The sequence below is a fragment of the Passer montanus genome, unplaced genomic scaffold (assembly GCF_014805655.1).
Source record: "Passer montanus isolate IOZ18808 unplaced genomic scaffold, ASM1480565v1 scaffold34, whole genome shotgun sequence".
In the NCBI taxonomy this organism is placed as follows: Eukaryota; Metazoa; Chordata; class Aves; order Passeriformes; family Passeridae; genus Passer; species Passer montanus.
In genome coordinates this window covers 1,277,646-1,291,659 of record NW_024368152.1, presented here as the reverse complement: position 1 = coordinate 1,291,659, position 14,014 = coordinate 1,277,646, and the positions used below count along the sequence as shown (strand labels likewise).

The 14,014-nt window shown below is 33.6% G+C and overlaps 1 protein-coding gene across 2 annotated transcripts in view; it reads right to left on the bottom strand.

Moving 5' to 3' along the window:
* The window catches only part of CSMD1 (CUB and Sushi multiple domains 1), a 1,056,650-nt gene that overhangs the window by 136,622 nt on the left and 906,014 nt on the right, over positions 1-14,014 (bottom strand). For both annotated transcript variants that reach the window (XM_039715657.1, XM_039715658.1), the window contains exons 35-38: positions 12,837-12,961; positions 12,127-12,223; positions 9,728-9,832; positions 1,239-1,357 (exon numbers count right to left, since the gene is read on the bottom strand). In XM_039715657.1, the coding sequence (XP_039571591.1) occupies positions 1,239-1,357; positions 9,728-9,832; positions 12,127-12,223; positions 12,837-12,961 (446 nt within the window). The remainder of the gene's footprint in view (positions 1-1,238; positions 1,358-9,727; positions 9,833-12,126; positions 12,224-12,836; positions 12,962-14,014) is intronic.

Below are 14,014 nucleotides of genomic sequence, written 5' to 3'. Positions count from 1 at the left end.
AGTAATTCAAATATGAAAAATAAGCTGGCTTTTAAGTAACCCTCAAACTGTTAAATAAACAATGAGTGCTCAGGGTAGAAGGAGAAGAGGCTTTGTCGTGCTCAAGTTGAATATTTTCTAATTAGCAGGATACCAATATAACAACACCTTTTTTTGCTATGGATATGGAATGCTCCCAATGCAGGTTGTTTCATGTCATATAGTACAAGGAAAGAGAATTAATTAGTTTAAATGCCTGACCTACACCTGCCATACATGACTTAAAAGGTAAGTATATACCTGGCTACCTAGAGAGACGTCTCTTGTGCATGTGTTCCCACAACCAGCCAACAGGTAAGATGCTTAGTCTGAATCCAGCAAGAATTTTAGAAGAATAGTAAGAAATATGGAGAGCAAAGAAATATCCTGTATATGTTGTGGAAACATTGAACTGGCAGTCCTCAGATGGGGAACTTTATCCTTGTAAGGAACAAAAGTTGTGATGCTTTGCCTTTTCTGATACAGGTTTTGCACTGTCTTGGCTGGGACCTATTACCAAGCAAGAGATTCTGAACTCAGGTGTTCTCAATGTATTTCACCAGTGGTGGATTACATTTAAACAAATTAGAAAAACTAGTGAGGAAAGAAAAAAATTTTAGTCTTAGATTTACAGTGTGCTGAAAAATTTACAAAGAACACCTCGATCATATGTCTACCGTGGGAAATTAAACCAGTGTGTGAACAGAGAACATTCCCAATCAGTGAACTAATTTCTAATACTTTTCCATGAAAGATTTTTAAGAGTAGATTTAGCATTAATAAAATTTACTTTAGAAATTAAATTCCATGATTCCTGAGCAGAATATGAAATCCCACACCATATTTCTACATTAAAATGTCACCTAGATAAATCAATCCCCCAAAAGGAAAAAACACAGTACTCTATAGTATAGTACTGTAACAATTTTTTAGTGAAAAGATTTTATCCATGTTATTTTAATGTCCATTTTGCTGGCCTTTACTGCTCAATGGTATGTTGATTTAAGACAAAATTTCCCAGCCCAGATTTACTGAGGGACAGAAATGCCACATATTTGTAGCTTTATAATTTGGGAGCACTCATATAGGCTCTACCTAAATCATCTCTACGTACACACTACAGACTTCATTAAAATATGTTTTGGACAGGTCTCTTGGCACACTTTATTGCAATCATTCCACAGCGTATTATTCAAAGAAATAAATAAAGAAAAAAATACCTGTAATGTATATCCTGGCTCACACTGAAATGACAAAACATCATTCACCATATATCTATCGCCTGATTTGATCCCATTGCTAGGAATTACTGGTTCTGGACAGGCAGCAAGGCCTACAGCTGGAAAAAGTAAAGACAAAGATTGAAAAAACATAGATAAGTGGACAGCAGGTCTTCATTGATATTATCTGCCTTAATGAACTCTTCCACAGAATTATGAGTATTTAAGAAAACATTATTTAAAAATTTCTTTCAACAACAAACTGCAATTTTGTAAAAAAACTTAATGTATCATTCTTTTGGTCAATCAGTCTGCATTTCACAATACCATAAACGTATTTGTTTATGGAAAGTTCCTTTGAGTATAGGTACTAAATAGCTATGATATGCATCCACAACAAACTGTTTCACATTAAGTGAGGTGTCTCATCTCAATAATTCAAATTATCATATACAGACTGCTGTTCACTAATTTGCAAATCCAATGTTCAGATGCTACTGAAGAAAATCAATGCTTATTTCTGCATTTTCTCACCCTTTCACTCTTGAATAGAAAATAAAATTTGAAAACATCTGCTCCAAGATCACTGTCATTAAATAAAAAACACCTAACAAAGACACAATGACTAAATTGCTTACAGTTATCAATCTACTTGCTGAATTTTGTGAATTTCAGGTTCACTTCCTGTCATCAAGAAATTTGTATTTTGGAACTCAGCATTCCTGTATGTTGAGAGTAACAGGGCTGCAGGCTTAGATCTGTATGAATAAAGTTACTTTTACATATTTTTCTTAGTAACAGAAACAGCTGTAACAGTGGCTGCATAGCAACACCAATAATGTGCTTGTTATATAGCTCATTCCATCATTGGTCGAACACCATACAGAATTTAAACAGACTGATCAGTTGAAAATCTTAAAACTAACTTTCTGTGTAATTGATACTGTGATATAATATATATTTATCTTTAACAGATTCTAATAATTAGGAAAAACTTTTTTTTTCTGCTAGCTGCTTATATGTTTCATAACATTTTGTATATACTACTTCTCTGGTCTGAAAGATGATGCAAATTATAGAATATTCTATCAGAATGTCATAAAACACTTTGACTTCCTTTGATATACCTGATATTGAAAAGCAATATTACTATCCCAAAAGCAAGAAAAAGTTGAAAGCAGAATCAAATTCTATTCTGAATCCTCAAATCTCTGTTATTCTAACCATTCCACAACACTAGCACAGCGTAGTTAAAAAATTGATTTAGTTAGAACAGGTCTAAACATCAAAAGAATGCTTGAGAGAAGGCAAACAAATTCTGGTATCTGAGGACAAACTTGGAATCTTAAATATTCAGAGACTTGGAAATACATTATTAAACTAGGTTGTATGTGAACAGTCACTAATACAGGGAAAACATGTTAAATGTCAAGTCCAAGCAATCAAAAAAGGAGCAAAGATTTCTTAAGTGCATGCTTTTCAGAGCTCAGCTTCTGCTATGCAGTACAAAATAGAACACATCAATGTCAAGAGTGATAACCCTCTCTCTGACCTTCTTCCACTTACTGTTTGCTAAACAGTTTCTTGACTCTGCTGTGGCATAAGACAAATATGCTTTACTTACATAATTATACCCATGCCTACAATTACCACAAATTCTGTCCAAAAATCACTGCCACTGCTGGCAGAAAGAAAATCCTTGCTGGCATATCTGACAATGTGAATGCCCATTAGTGTCCATTTCAGAAAGCTGAGAACTGGACAACACAAGAATGTCTTGACAGCTGGACCAAAAGTCATCAGGCTTTCTTTTTTGAATTCCTCCCACCCTGTGCAGCTAATGAAAACATATGATGCTTTACTATGTAACAAACATCAAGTTGGAGTGAATTGTTCTTTCCATTTTGATGGTGGTGTATATCAAAATCCAAGCTGTCCCTTTCAAAACTTCATGCTTCAGACAGCAGCCTAAAAAATGTCTTTATCTCAATGAATTACTGCAGAGAGGTTAGACTCTTGTCAACATCTAGTAAGTTGCACAGACATACTGACAGGATCAGGACCTGCTAAATTAAAAATGGCATGTTTATGATTCACACCTGCTTTAACACAGGGAAACAGAAAAGACTTGCACTGAAGAGCTACATTAAAATCCAAATTGCATGAAAGATCTTAAACTGGACCTGTGAAATACAATATGCTACTTGGAAGAATATATTTTCTTCTCTGCTAGTCTGATTTTTAATTTATTAGTTATCTTCTTTTAATAGATATCTTAATGATAGAGAAGTACTACCAAAGATAGTCAATTCTTCTCTAGTCCTCTTACCAGTAAATTTTTTATTTCAGCTGCCAAGAAATTTTAACCCTTGAAAAGACATGATAGAGTGGCTTCAGAAAAGGATATGTTGGTTAAAAGTAACATTATGTTCTCATATTCCATCGTCTTTGTGTAGCAGTAAACAAAAAGCTTACAAAATGAGTGATGGTGACCTGTGCCATGCATCTTAATTCAAGGTAATAGAGCTGGATGACACTATTAAAATATCGATTGTATGAAAGAACATTTTTACTGAAAAAATTAATTGTAATCTCCAAATTTGGAGAGATATATAAATAGATAGAAAGATAGATAGATAGATAGATAGTTACAGACATTTTAAAAGGTGGCCTAAACCTATATATAAATATTCAGCATGTATTCAGTTTTTAGTAAAACAAACTTGACTTTAACTGAGAAATTTAAGCAGCATGGTGAGAAAAACACTCATTATTTCTAGACTTTTTAGATTTTCTAGATTTTCATTTGTTTGAATATTAAGAAAAAGATTTAAACTATCACTGAATAAATAAACAAGATTTTAAGACCAAGATTAAAACATCAGTGGCCATAAATGCAGTGGAATTAAACAGTCACATTTCCAGAACAAACCATTTGGATAGTTGATTCTTTCATTTATTTGATTAAAAGTAATTCAATCAAATAACAGGGATATTTATTCTTCCTACTGTTGTACATATTAGGAATGCAACAAAACACTCTTTGATTTGACTTGCTGGTGGTGCAAATAATTATGTTTGGTATTTATTCTAGGACATTAATATGAAGGATTAGTTAAATTATTAATTCTCACCTTTTCTAATGTAACCTGCTGCATATTTTACTGCTTTGTTAACCATAGTTTGCTGCAACCAGTTTAAAAACCTACAGTCCCTCTGAAATAACAGGAAACATCACATAGTAGCCCTCAATATTTACAATTCTGTTGTCACCACAAAGAAATTTTTCTGAGGCACTGACCAATAATTTCTTTTAATATGAGTTTGTGTATCTGACTTGAAGAACAAAACTAAATCAAAACCCAAACAAATAAAAATGGAACAAAGGGAAAAAAAAATCTACGTCATCAGTCTGACCATAGCATACAAATTCAGTAGACCACTTAACCTGGGAAAATTAACTTTTACATTCTTGATATCTGACACAAAAATATCCCAAAGTGAATGACAAGATTATATTATTCGCCTTAAGACTTGTGAGGCTACAGAGGAAACCTATGCACTGCCTAGATTAGACACAGACTTAGATTTGCAGGAGCAGACTGTCCAAATCCTTCCCATGAAAATAAAGACATACATAGAAAAAACCTACAAATGGACAGGGCAAGAGAAAGACATTGTTAAAAGGAAGAAAATGTTTCAAGAAATAAAACTGTTCTTATTCAAACATTTAAATTATCTTGAAGTATTTACGATTTGAATAAGCTTTCAGTGGCTGAAACTTGTATAAAGTATTTATGAATTTCTATACAGTTACTTCAAAATAATATACAGTGTGGAATATAAGATATGTGATCAAATGATAGCAAAATAAATATATCTTACTGAAGTAAAGTTTTCCCTAACATAGTGATCCAAACCCAGGCATCTTTATAGCATTTACACTGGTGAAATATCTTCTAAGCAGAAATATGTTTCCATTTATTCTAAAATATGATGTGCAAGTTGTAGAGGCATAATTTCTATTGTGAATAAACAATTTAGTAGTGACTTAAGGACACTCCCCTCTGTTGCACCTTGTTCCTTAAAATTTTTTCTGGGATGAAGGGAATGTTCCTAAATAATTCTTTCTTTCTAATGCTGTAATGATGGGGGTTTTTTATATAAGGACATCAGGGTTCTGCAGAATACTGTAATGGTTAGTTTAGAGCATTTTCAGCTAGTACTCTAATTTGTAATTTATGTAAAAGGTAGGGCTAGACTAAACACTACTAGGTCCACTTCATGTCTTCAATGCCTGCTGTAGTCTGCTGATATAGGACTTGAATTACACATTTGGACTCGAGGTGCTGAACAGCTTCTTATTGTGAATGGATATTTTCTGTTAGTACCTACAGTAGGAAAACTAATTGTCTTCACTCTAAGTCCTAACTGTTATCCTCCTAGAGAAATAATTATATCACAGACTCATAGAATAGGCTTATTTGGAAGGGACTCAAAAGGATCATAAAATCCAACTCTTTGCTCTGCACAGGACATCCCAAGGGTCACATCACGTTTGGAGAGAAATCTCCAAACACTTACTGAGCTCTGTCATGCTTGGTGACCACTTCCCTGGGGAGCCTGTTCCAGTGCCCAACCACGTCTGGGTGAAAAATCTTCTTCTAATATCCAACCTACACATCCCCTGACACAACTTGAGGCCATTCCCTCGGGTCCTGTCACTGGTCACCACAGAGAAGAGATCAGTGTCTGCCCCTCCTCTTCCCCTCACAAGGAAGCTTTAACTGCAGTGAGGTCTCCCGTCAGTCTCCTCCAGGCTGAACAGACCAAGTGACCTCAGTCCCTCCTCATACAGCTTCCCCTCAAGGCCCTTCACTGTTCTCATGACCTTCCTTTGAAAACTTTTTAATTGCTTAATGTCATTTTTAGGAGTTTATTGTCCTGCTCTACTCTGCCCTGGTGTGACCTCACCTTGAGTACTGTGTGCAGTTTTGGGCATCACAATATATCAATTAATGAAAAGTGTTCATTTTTTATTTAAGAAATTAACTGTTTCAGGACTAACACTCACTTACTGGGTGTTTGCTTAGGAAAGGTTTCAGTGGTCTTTGTTCCAACAATTTATTCTTGTTATGCAAGAAACAGTGAGTACACAGCAACATTTTCTACACTTCCTACTCAGGTAATATTTTCATAGAATCATAGAATGATTCTATGGTTGGAAGGGATCTTTAAGATCATCTAGTTCCAACCCCCTTGCCATGGGCAGGGACAGTTTTCACTAGACCAGGTTGCTGAGAGCCTAATTCAATTAATCCCCAAAGATGTAAAACAAAGCTCATTTACATAAATAATATTCTTGAAATGTTTTAAATGTTTTAGGACCAAATGACAAGTTTCATTCCCAATTACAAGGCAAAAATTATTTTCACAAGCAAAATGCTTGTGAAAGCTTTCACAATTTCAAAAGCAGATAGTTTTTCTTTTCCTAAATACTTATACCTAAAACCTTATGAAAGGTTCCAGTGTCCTCTGATGAGTACATATAATTTCAGTTAACACTAACTGGGAATGATATACATGTAGCAGGAGAAAAGAACTATAGGGCTGTTTACCCTGATGGATGTAGGTAGCTATGAATTTTCATTTTTTGGATTTTTGTTTTTTAAAATAAGAATATACCATGATCTCTGTGAGTTTCCTAGAAATCTGATGAAAAATCAGAATAATTGTAGACTTTTATGGTTGTTTCTGAAAGCAATTGATTACTCAAAAAAACCCTTCATAAATAAATCCATTCCCATTCCATAAAAGAGCAGGAAATATACATAAGAAAATTTTGATTTATAGAGGCATTACTCAAATACTGAAATAATTATAAATTAAATACTTCCAAGGAAGTCATTATTAAATTTCAATCAGGGCCACAGAGAAGTCACCAGATTTCTATTAAAAAAAATGTAGTAATAAAATGACGTACTTGGAAACAAAAATGTGCTTACCAATTTTAGTTCTCTGAGAATCTGTTAATTTTTAAAATTTTTTTGATCAAGAACTGAAAACAATTAAGTATCATGATTGGCTGTATCCCACATAAATCCAAGCAGGATCCAAGTCCTGCTTTCCCCTTTGATGCACACATTAATCCTAAGTCTTTGGGCTAACAACTGTGTTGTGCTCTTTATACATTTGATCTTAGTACTCCACTGCTTTTTACAAAATATTTGAATACAAGTTGACCGAGAGTGCTGGATCATTTTTCCTGGTAATTAGAATGCTGATACAAATCCTGTTAGAGCTGCTTGGTTCACCTTATTAATTGAAGCAGCCTTAAAATTATATATTGAGGACTAATACTATTCATACATTCAAATTTCTGCAAGAAGATAAAAGAATTCAACTGAATCCCCTTATACTACACCTGAAAGTTCCATCAGCAAAGCATTTTATCTGGAAAGAATCAAGGGACAAACAAACAATGCAGGTGCACAGGGCCAGGAGTTGGATTCAATGATCCTGATGGGTCCCTTACAACTCAGCATATTCTATGACTCTATGACTATTAATCTATTTCTGCTTATTATTTTTTTTTACATTTTTTGAAAGTATCTGAAGTTCTAACACAGCATTTCATGTTGAATGCTTTTTTCCCAGATAGCTGATATTTTTGTGCTTTCTTTATTAACACAACCCTTCAGCAAAACGATATTTTATTCCAAATTTTAAATTGAGATCTGAACCAAAGGTATTTATTTTTCAGATGCTGCTTCAAATATTAGTTGACCAAATGATCAGAGACTTCAGAATTCATAATCAAATACTAGCAATATCTGCACAGAAAAGTATTTCCTTCTCTGCTTTTCTCTTGATCTGAAAAGGTCAATATAAACCTGTAAATTCTTGCTGTGGGAACTTGCTTAGTTTCTGAGTTCAGTCACACAGAGAGATATACTGTACTCTTACTAGCCCTGCAGAGACCACGTAGCCACGTAAGAAACAAATTCTTTTCTTTCCCGTCAGATTATCAACAGAACAGCTAACTAAGCTCTGAATGCTCAACATTGCTACCTTGACTTGTGCTGAGGTGCCCTTCTAAGAAACACCGGCCTTGAAATATTAGCACCACTGAAGTCCAATAGATGTTTTAACAAAGCACAGTGGGGAAATTGGCAATTAAGAGACAAACAAAAGTATAAATCTGAGTGATTTTACTTGTCAACAGAACAAGTTTTTTTCAGGAGTTGAGACACAGAGATAATAAAACTGATACAATAAAAATATAAAAATTTAAAATGTTTATTCTCTGACTTTCTAGCATTAATAGGTACTCCTTTATGCTTCATATGGAATTATACTTTCACTGTAGGTTAAAAAGAAATACTGGAGGAGGAAAAACTGTAGAGGAGGAGTCCCCAGGCAAAAAAAAACAAAAAAACAACCAACCAACCAACCTCTTTCTTAAAATAGCAGATTCTAAAAAAAATCCTGCAGAGATAATATTCGTATTTTCATTCTACATGACCACTAGAATGATTGTATCAAAATAACCCATACAATGTACTTGCATATAAATGCTTGAACTATTCAGGGAATTAAATGAAAACACAGGACTATATTGTGACTACAGCCATATTGAAATATTTATTATGAGCTGAAAATCTAGTCTTTCAAAATTCTGTGCAGCTTTATATTTTCTTTACTTTTTTTAAAATTTCAGTCCTAAATATAATTTATTAAAAAACATCCATACTTATTTACTTATGTGTACTTCTTCAAAACATTAAAAACAACATTACCATTTTTAGATATTATTACGGGACTCAAATACAAAAGCTAATTCCATTTTCAAGAAAATTCTTGAATGGCCTTTGAAAAAAGAGAGGATGTGTCAAAAATGATAAGGATTCTCAGAAAATATATAAGTTTCTCAGAAAACATATAAAAAGTTGATATATATCAGAATTTGCCATGAAATCTCTTAGATTAGTCTGTTTATACCACCAGTGATTTACCAAGATAACTGTTGTGTTTTTTGTAGCTCTAAGATTAAAATGTTGTTTTTTTGCAATGGTAGCAATTAGTTGAGAGAAAATAATTTGAAGGAAAGAAAATAACTATAAGGCATAAATACATGCACATATTAATAGGAAAAAATATATTATCTTCTCTGCTTTTATCTATTTTCAAGCAGGGAAATTAAGTTACTTTTTTTTTTTTGATCAGCTAAATCTCACATTTCAAAAATGCTGATATGAATTGCCAGGTTGATTTGTTATGTGATGCTAATTTGTGAAAGCTGCTTTTCATCAATTTCAAATGTCACTTCATTTAAAATTTCAGTTTAATAGATACCACTTATACAAGGCTTGGTAGCCAGGAAAAAAAAACAACCAAACAAGCAAGCAAAAAGGACTATGTAAAATATCTGTTTCTCTTTCTATATACATGCTTTTCCCGAGCAAGTTTGAAAAAACAAGGAGCCTTACTTTTGTATTCCAAGTGAAAACCAGCTGCTGCCACACTAATGTCAGAGTGAAAGTGAAGGTAAAGTTGATTGGAGGTGCTATTCAACAATGCTGGCACAGTTGTACCTGGAAAAAGAAAAGTTATGGAATAAACTATAGCATGCTGATCAGAGTTTTGCAGAGAAAAGACATAACCAGGACTGAATCAGACAGGCTTGTTTTCTTCTCATTCTCTTCATGGGAATCAAATATTCTGCTGTGTTCCGCCTTGTTTTCTCCTGAAGTTGCAGGAAAAGTTTGATTACAAGCCAAATAAGAGGCTATTGTACTATGTGAGTACAATCAAACAAGATCCCATCATGTTTAGAGGAAGCCTTACTGACTTGGACAGAATAAAAAGAGATGTAAAGAGAAACAAAAATTACATAAAGAAAAGATTTGACTATGACTATGACGACAAGCTCAACTGTCTTTTTCCTGTTTCCTTACATTTTTATAATACCTGCAGTACAGAACAATGAAGTCCATATTTTGCTGTGTGTACTCCACACCTTCTTCCCTCAATAACATTTCAATCACTTATGCTAATTCAGAGGATATGACAGAAAATGAAGAAACAGGTACAACACATTTTTAAAAAAATCCCAAAACAACATACTAGCTTTTCCAATTCAAATATCTCTAATAAAACTCTATGTTGTGTGTCCTACACAATAAGCTTATCACTAACCCTGGATACATTCTTTGCCACTGGAATTGCTAAGTATGACAAATACTTATTTTATTATCCCATGTTACCATGTAACCCATATTTTACTGCCTGAAGCTGAAAGACCTACCAAAGCTAAAAATTACAACATTTTTTATGATTACCCTCCAAGACAGTATCAAGTAGCTAATGAACTTTAATGATGTAAGCATAATAAAAATTCTCATTTTCTTTTGGGGCATTTTCTGTTTCTAAAGTGACTGTCAGCAGCCTAGGTATGAGTCTGAAACAGGCTTAAGAAATGCTGAAAAGAATTATCTATCTAAGTCTACAATCTAAACTAGGAACTGGTAAATACTTCTAAATCAAAAAATGAATTAAGCAAAATCTAGATATAAATGGAGGAGCACAAAGATGACAAACTCATCTTTAAGGAAGGTGTTTACTGTCTGACATGGAGACTCAAAATAGTATCCAAATTCAGATAGTACAGAGAACTCACATCACACAATATTATTGTTAAATAAAATATTGTTAAATGCATACTTTAATCTGTTCATTATCCAATGAGTCCAATATATTAGCCACATAATTCACTTCCAAAAGTAGGTTAACTTTCGTAATTTCATTTTCCTTATTGCCAATTTAGCATACAGCCTCGTTACTAGCATTTAAATTAATATGTTATATTAATTTAAATTAACTCTTGGGCTGGGTCTGGCTGGGATGAAATTAATCACTGTAGGTGGCACAGTGCTGTGTTTTGGTTTTATGACCCAAACCATATTGATAACATGGGGATGTTTGAGGTATTGCTGAGCAGCACTTACACGGTGTCATGACCTTCCCCCACCATCCCACCAGTGAGGAGGCTGAGGGTAGCCAAGAATCTGGGAGGCAACACAGCCCGTACAGCTGCCCTAAACTGACCAAAGGGATATGCCACACCTTATGGCATTCTGTTAATCAGTCATTTTTTCAGCTGATTCTTCATTTCCTTACTAATCTAATATACATCTATACTTCAAAAGTTTGTGAAATGACCAGAGGCAAAAATCCACCTGCTTTAGCTACATCAGAATCAGAACAGTAATCATGAGTCTGGGTTATTATTCATTACCTAATCCCTTTCTCTTGGTTTGGTTTACAGAACACACTTTCTATAAAAAAGTCTCATATAAAAATAGAAAAAGTGTATGTGTTTGATGTATTTTAAACAACTAATTATCTGGGGTTTTTTTATATTCCAGTTGTATTAAAATGGTTTGTTCTGTGAGGTCTGGTGAGTTTAGATGAAGATTGAATGCTTCATCTTTTTCATGAGAAAGGCAGGCTAATAAGGATAAGTTAAGTCAAAGTTATCAAGAGAAGCTCCTTGAATGTCAGTACCAATTTATATCCATGTATTTCCTCTATGTGAGGGCCAGGAAAGATAAAATAAAGGATTTTTTTGAAAGTATTATCAACTAAATTCCACTAATCAAAGTTAAACATTTTAGTGTCCTATTTTCTTCTGAAAACCTCTTTGAATTTGAATATTGACATGCTTACACCACCTGAAGTCTCCACCCAAAAACAAGAACATTTCATAATGGTATCGGAAATTATGAATATAAACTCCTTATCTATATGTGTGAGCAAATAAAGACACGTTCTCTCACATACATATCTATATATAAAACTGTATCTTTAAATCATGGCATATCCTAACCTGAAAAGCTCCCAAGACGCGGTGCTGTCATATCTCCACCATCGTATATTTCAAGGGAGTCCCAATTATGTTCAGTGGCAAAGCTGATTACCTGGATCTATAAAACAGGACCACAGAACTTTTTTAGGCCAACAAGCCATGTGCATCTTTAAATGTTCTAAAACCAACAAAATGAAAAGAGAACACATAGCAAAGAAAATAAAAATAAGAGATCCGAACAAAAGACACATCAGTGAAAGGAATGCAAATGAAAAATCAGTATTCACTTTTTGCATTGTTTTAACTCTTAGAAAATATGACACAAGGTAAGTAATAAGGATTTTGCACATGCATTGCATAATTTTTAATAATTACTCAAAGTGTAAATGAGCAGATAATCAAGATAGCTGCAGCGCTCTCAAGGGCCTCAGTATTACCCTAGCAGATAGAAAGAGTTGGTATTTGCATATCAGATTGAAGGATCAGGAACTGCTTTCAGTATACTACACAACTAAAGCAGAAAATTGCTTGCTAATCACTTCTCATTCATACCCTTATGTGAAAATAAAGTAACATAAAATAAAGCTAACCAAAGAACAATATGAGAAATCCAAACCACTAGTATTTCAATACCCCACTCCCCAGTTATAGGATTCCTAATTTATGAAATTTTTAGAGAAATAAGCAAAAAAAGTACTTAATATTCCATGCTTGACAGAATACAGACTTGCCTGAATACCTGATCCCTCAGTCACTATGATTTTCCACACACAATTCAAGCTGTTACCATAAGGTTCAGGGTAACCTGGTGAAAGAATAGTACCTCTGCGCTCAGTAAAATTCCCACTGCATGGCACTGAAAGAAAGTATTATCACAAATTATTACACAACTTAAACCACTTTAGAGAACAGAGAAGTAATAATAATTTTACTAAGATCAAGATAATTTTAATAATCTGCTTTTGTAGCATAAACACAGAGAAATGGAGCAATCATCTGAATTTAGAATGTGTCTTATCTAAAAGATATTAATGATATCCAGCAAAAGATACAACCTGCCTGAATAAACAATTCAGAAATAAACTTCATTTTGCATGCGTACAGCCTAGAACAGCCCAACAGCAGAGGCTTATCATGTCTTACTTAGAGTAACAACAAACTGTAAATACATAACATTAAACACATTCATGATGGACAGAAATCACGTGAATTTACCCACAGCCCAAGATATTTCCAATATTAAACCTAGTTGATAAAGCGGTGTAGTACATTAAATATTTTTTACTGTATACACATTTGGATCTTTAAGGTTCCAGAAAACAGAACAACAACAACAACAACCACCAAAAAAAACCCAAAACCAAAAAAACCCCAAAACCAAAACAAAACCCACCAAAAAAAAACAAAACAAAAAAACCCCTAAACATAAAAACCCAACAGAATATGCAGAAAATAAGATACCTGCATTTATTTTTAGAACACTCTAATTAATGCTAGAGTAAATTCCTAGGAATAGGAATGACTTTTGTATAAAAATCGAGATAGGGAGAAGGTAAAAACATTTCACCGTTTACGAAAAAACTTTAGTGCTAAGCATTATTTCAGTGGAGGTCTATTGACAGACTAAAGAAAATTAGTTATACTTAACAATGCTATCATCCTTCAATATACACTGTGCTTTTGCATGAAAAAAAAATCGTTATCCTATGTCTGATAGAAATACGCAAGCACTGTGTAATAAAACAGGTAAAGACACTTCTGGAGAATTAAATTCTGTCTTGTATTTCCAGCTGTAGATAAGTCATGAAAAAAATGAATGTTCAAGAAAATGTGCATCACACTTGTTCATATAATCTAAGTCATTATAAAAAACAATATACTGCCTATGAGCCAGCTGGTACTCAATTAT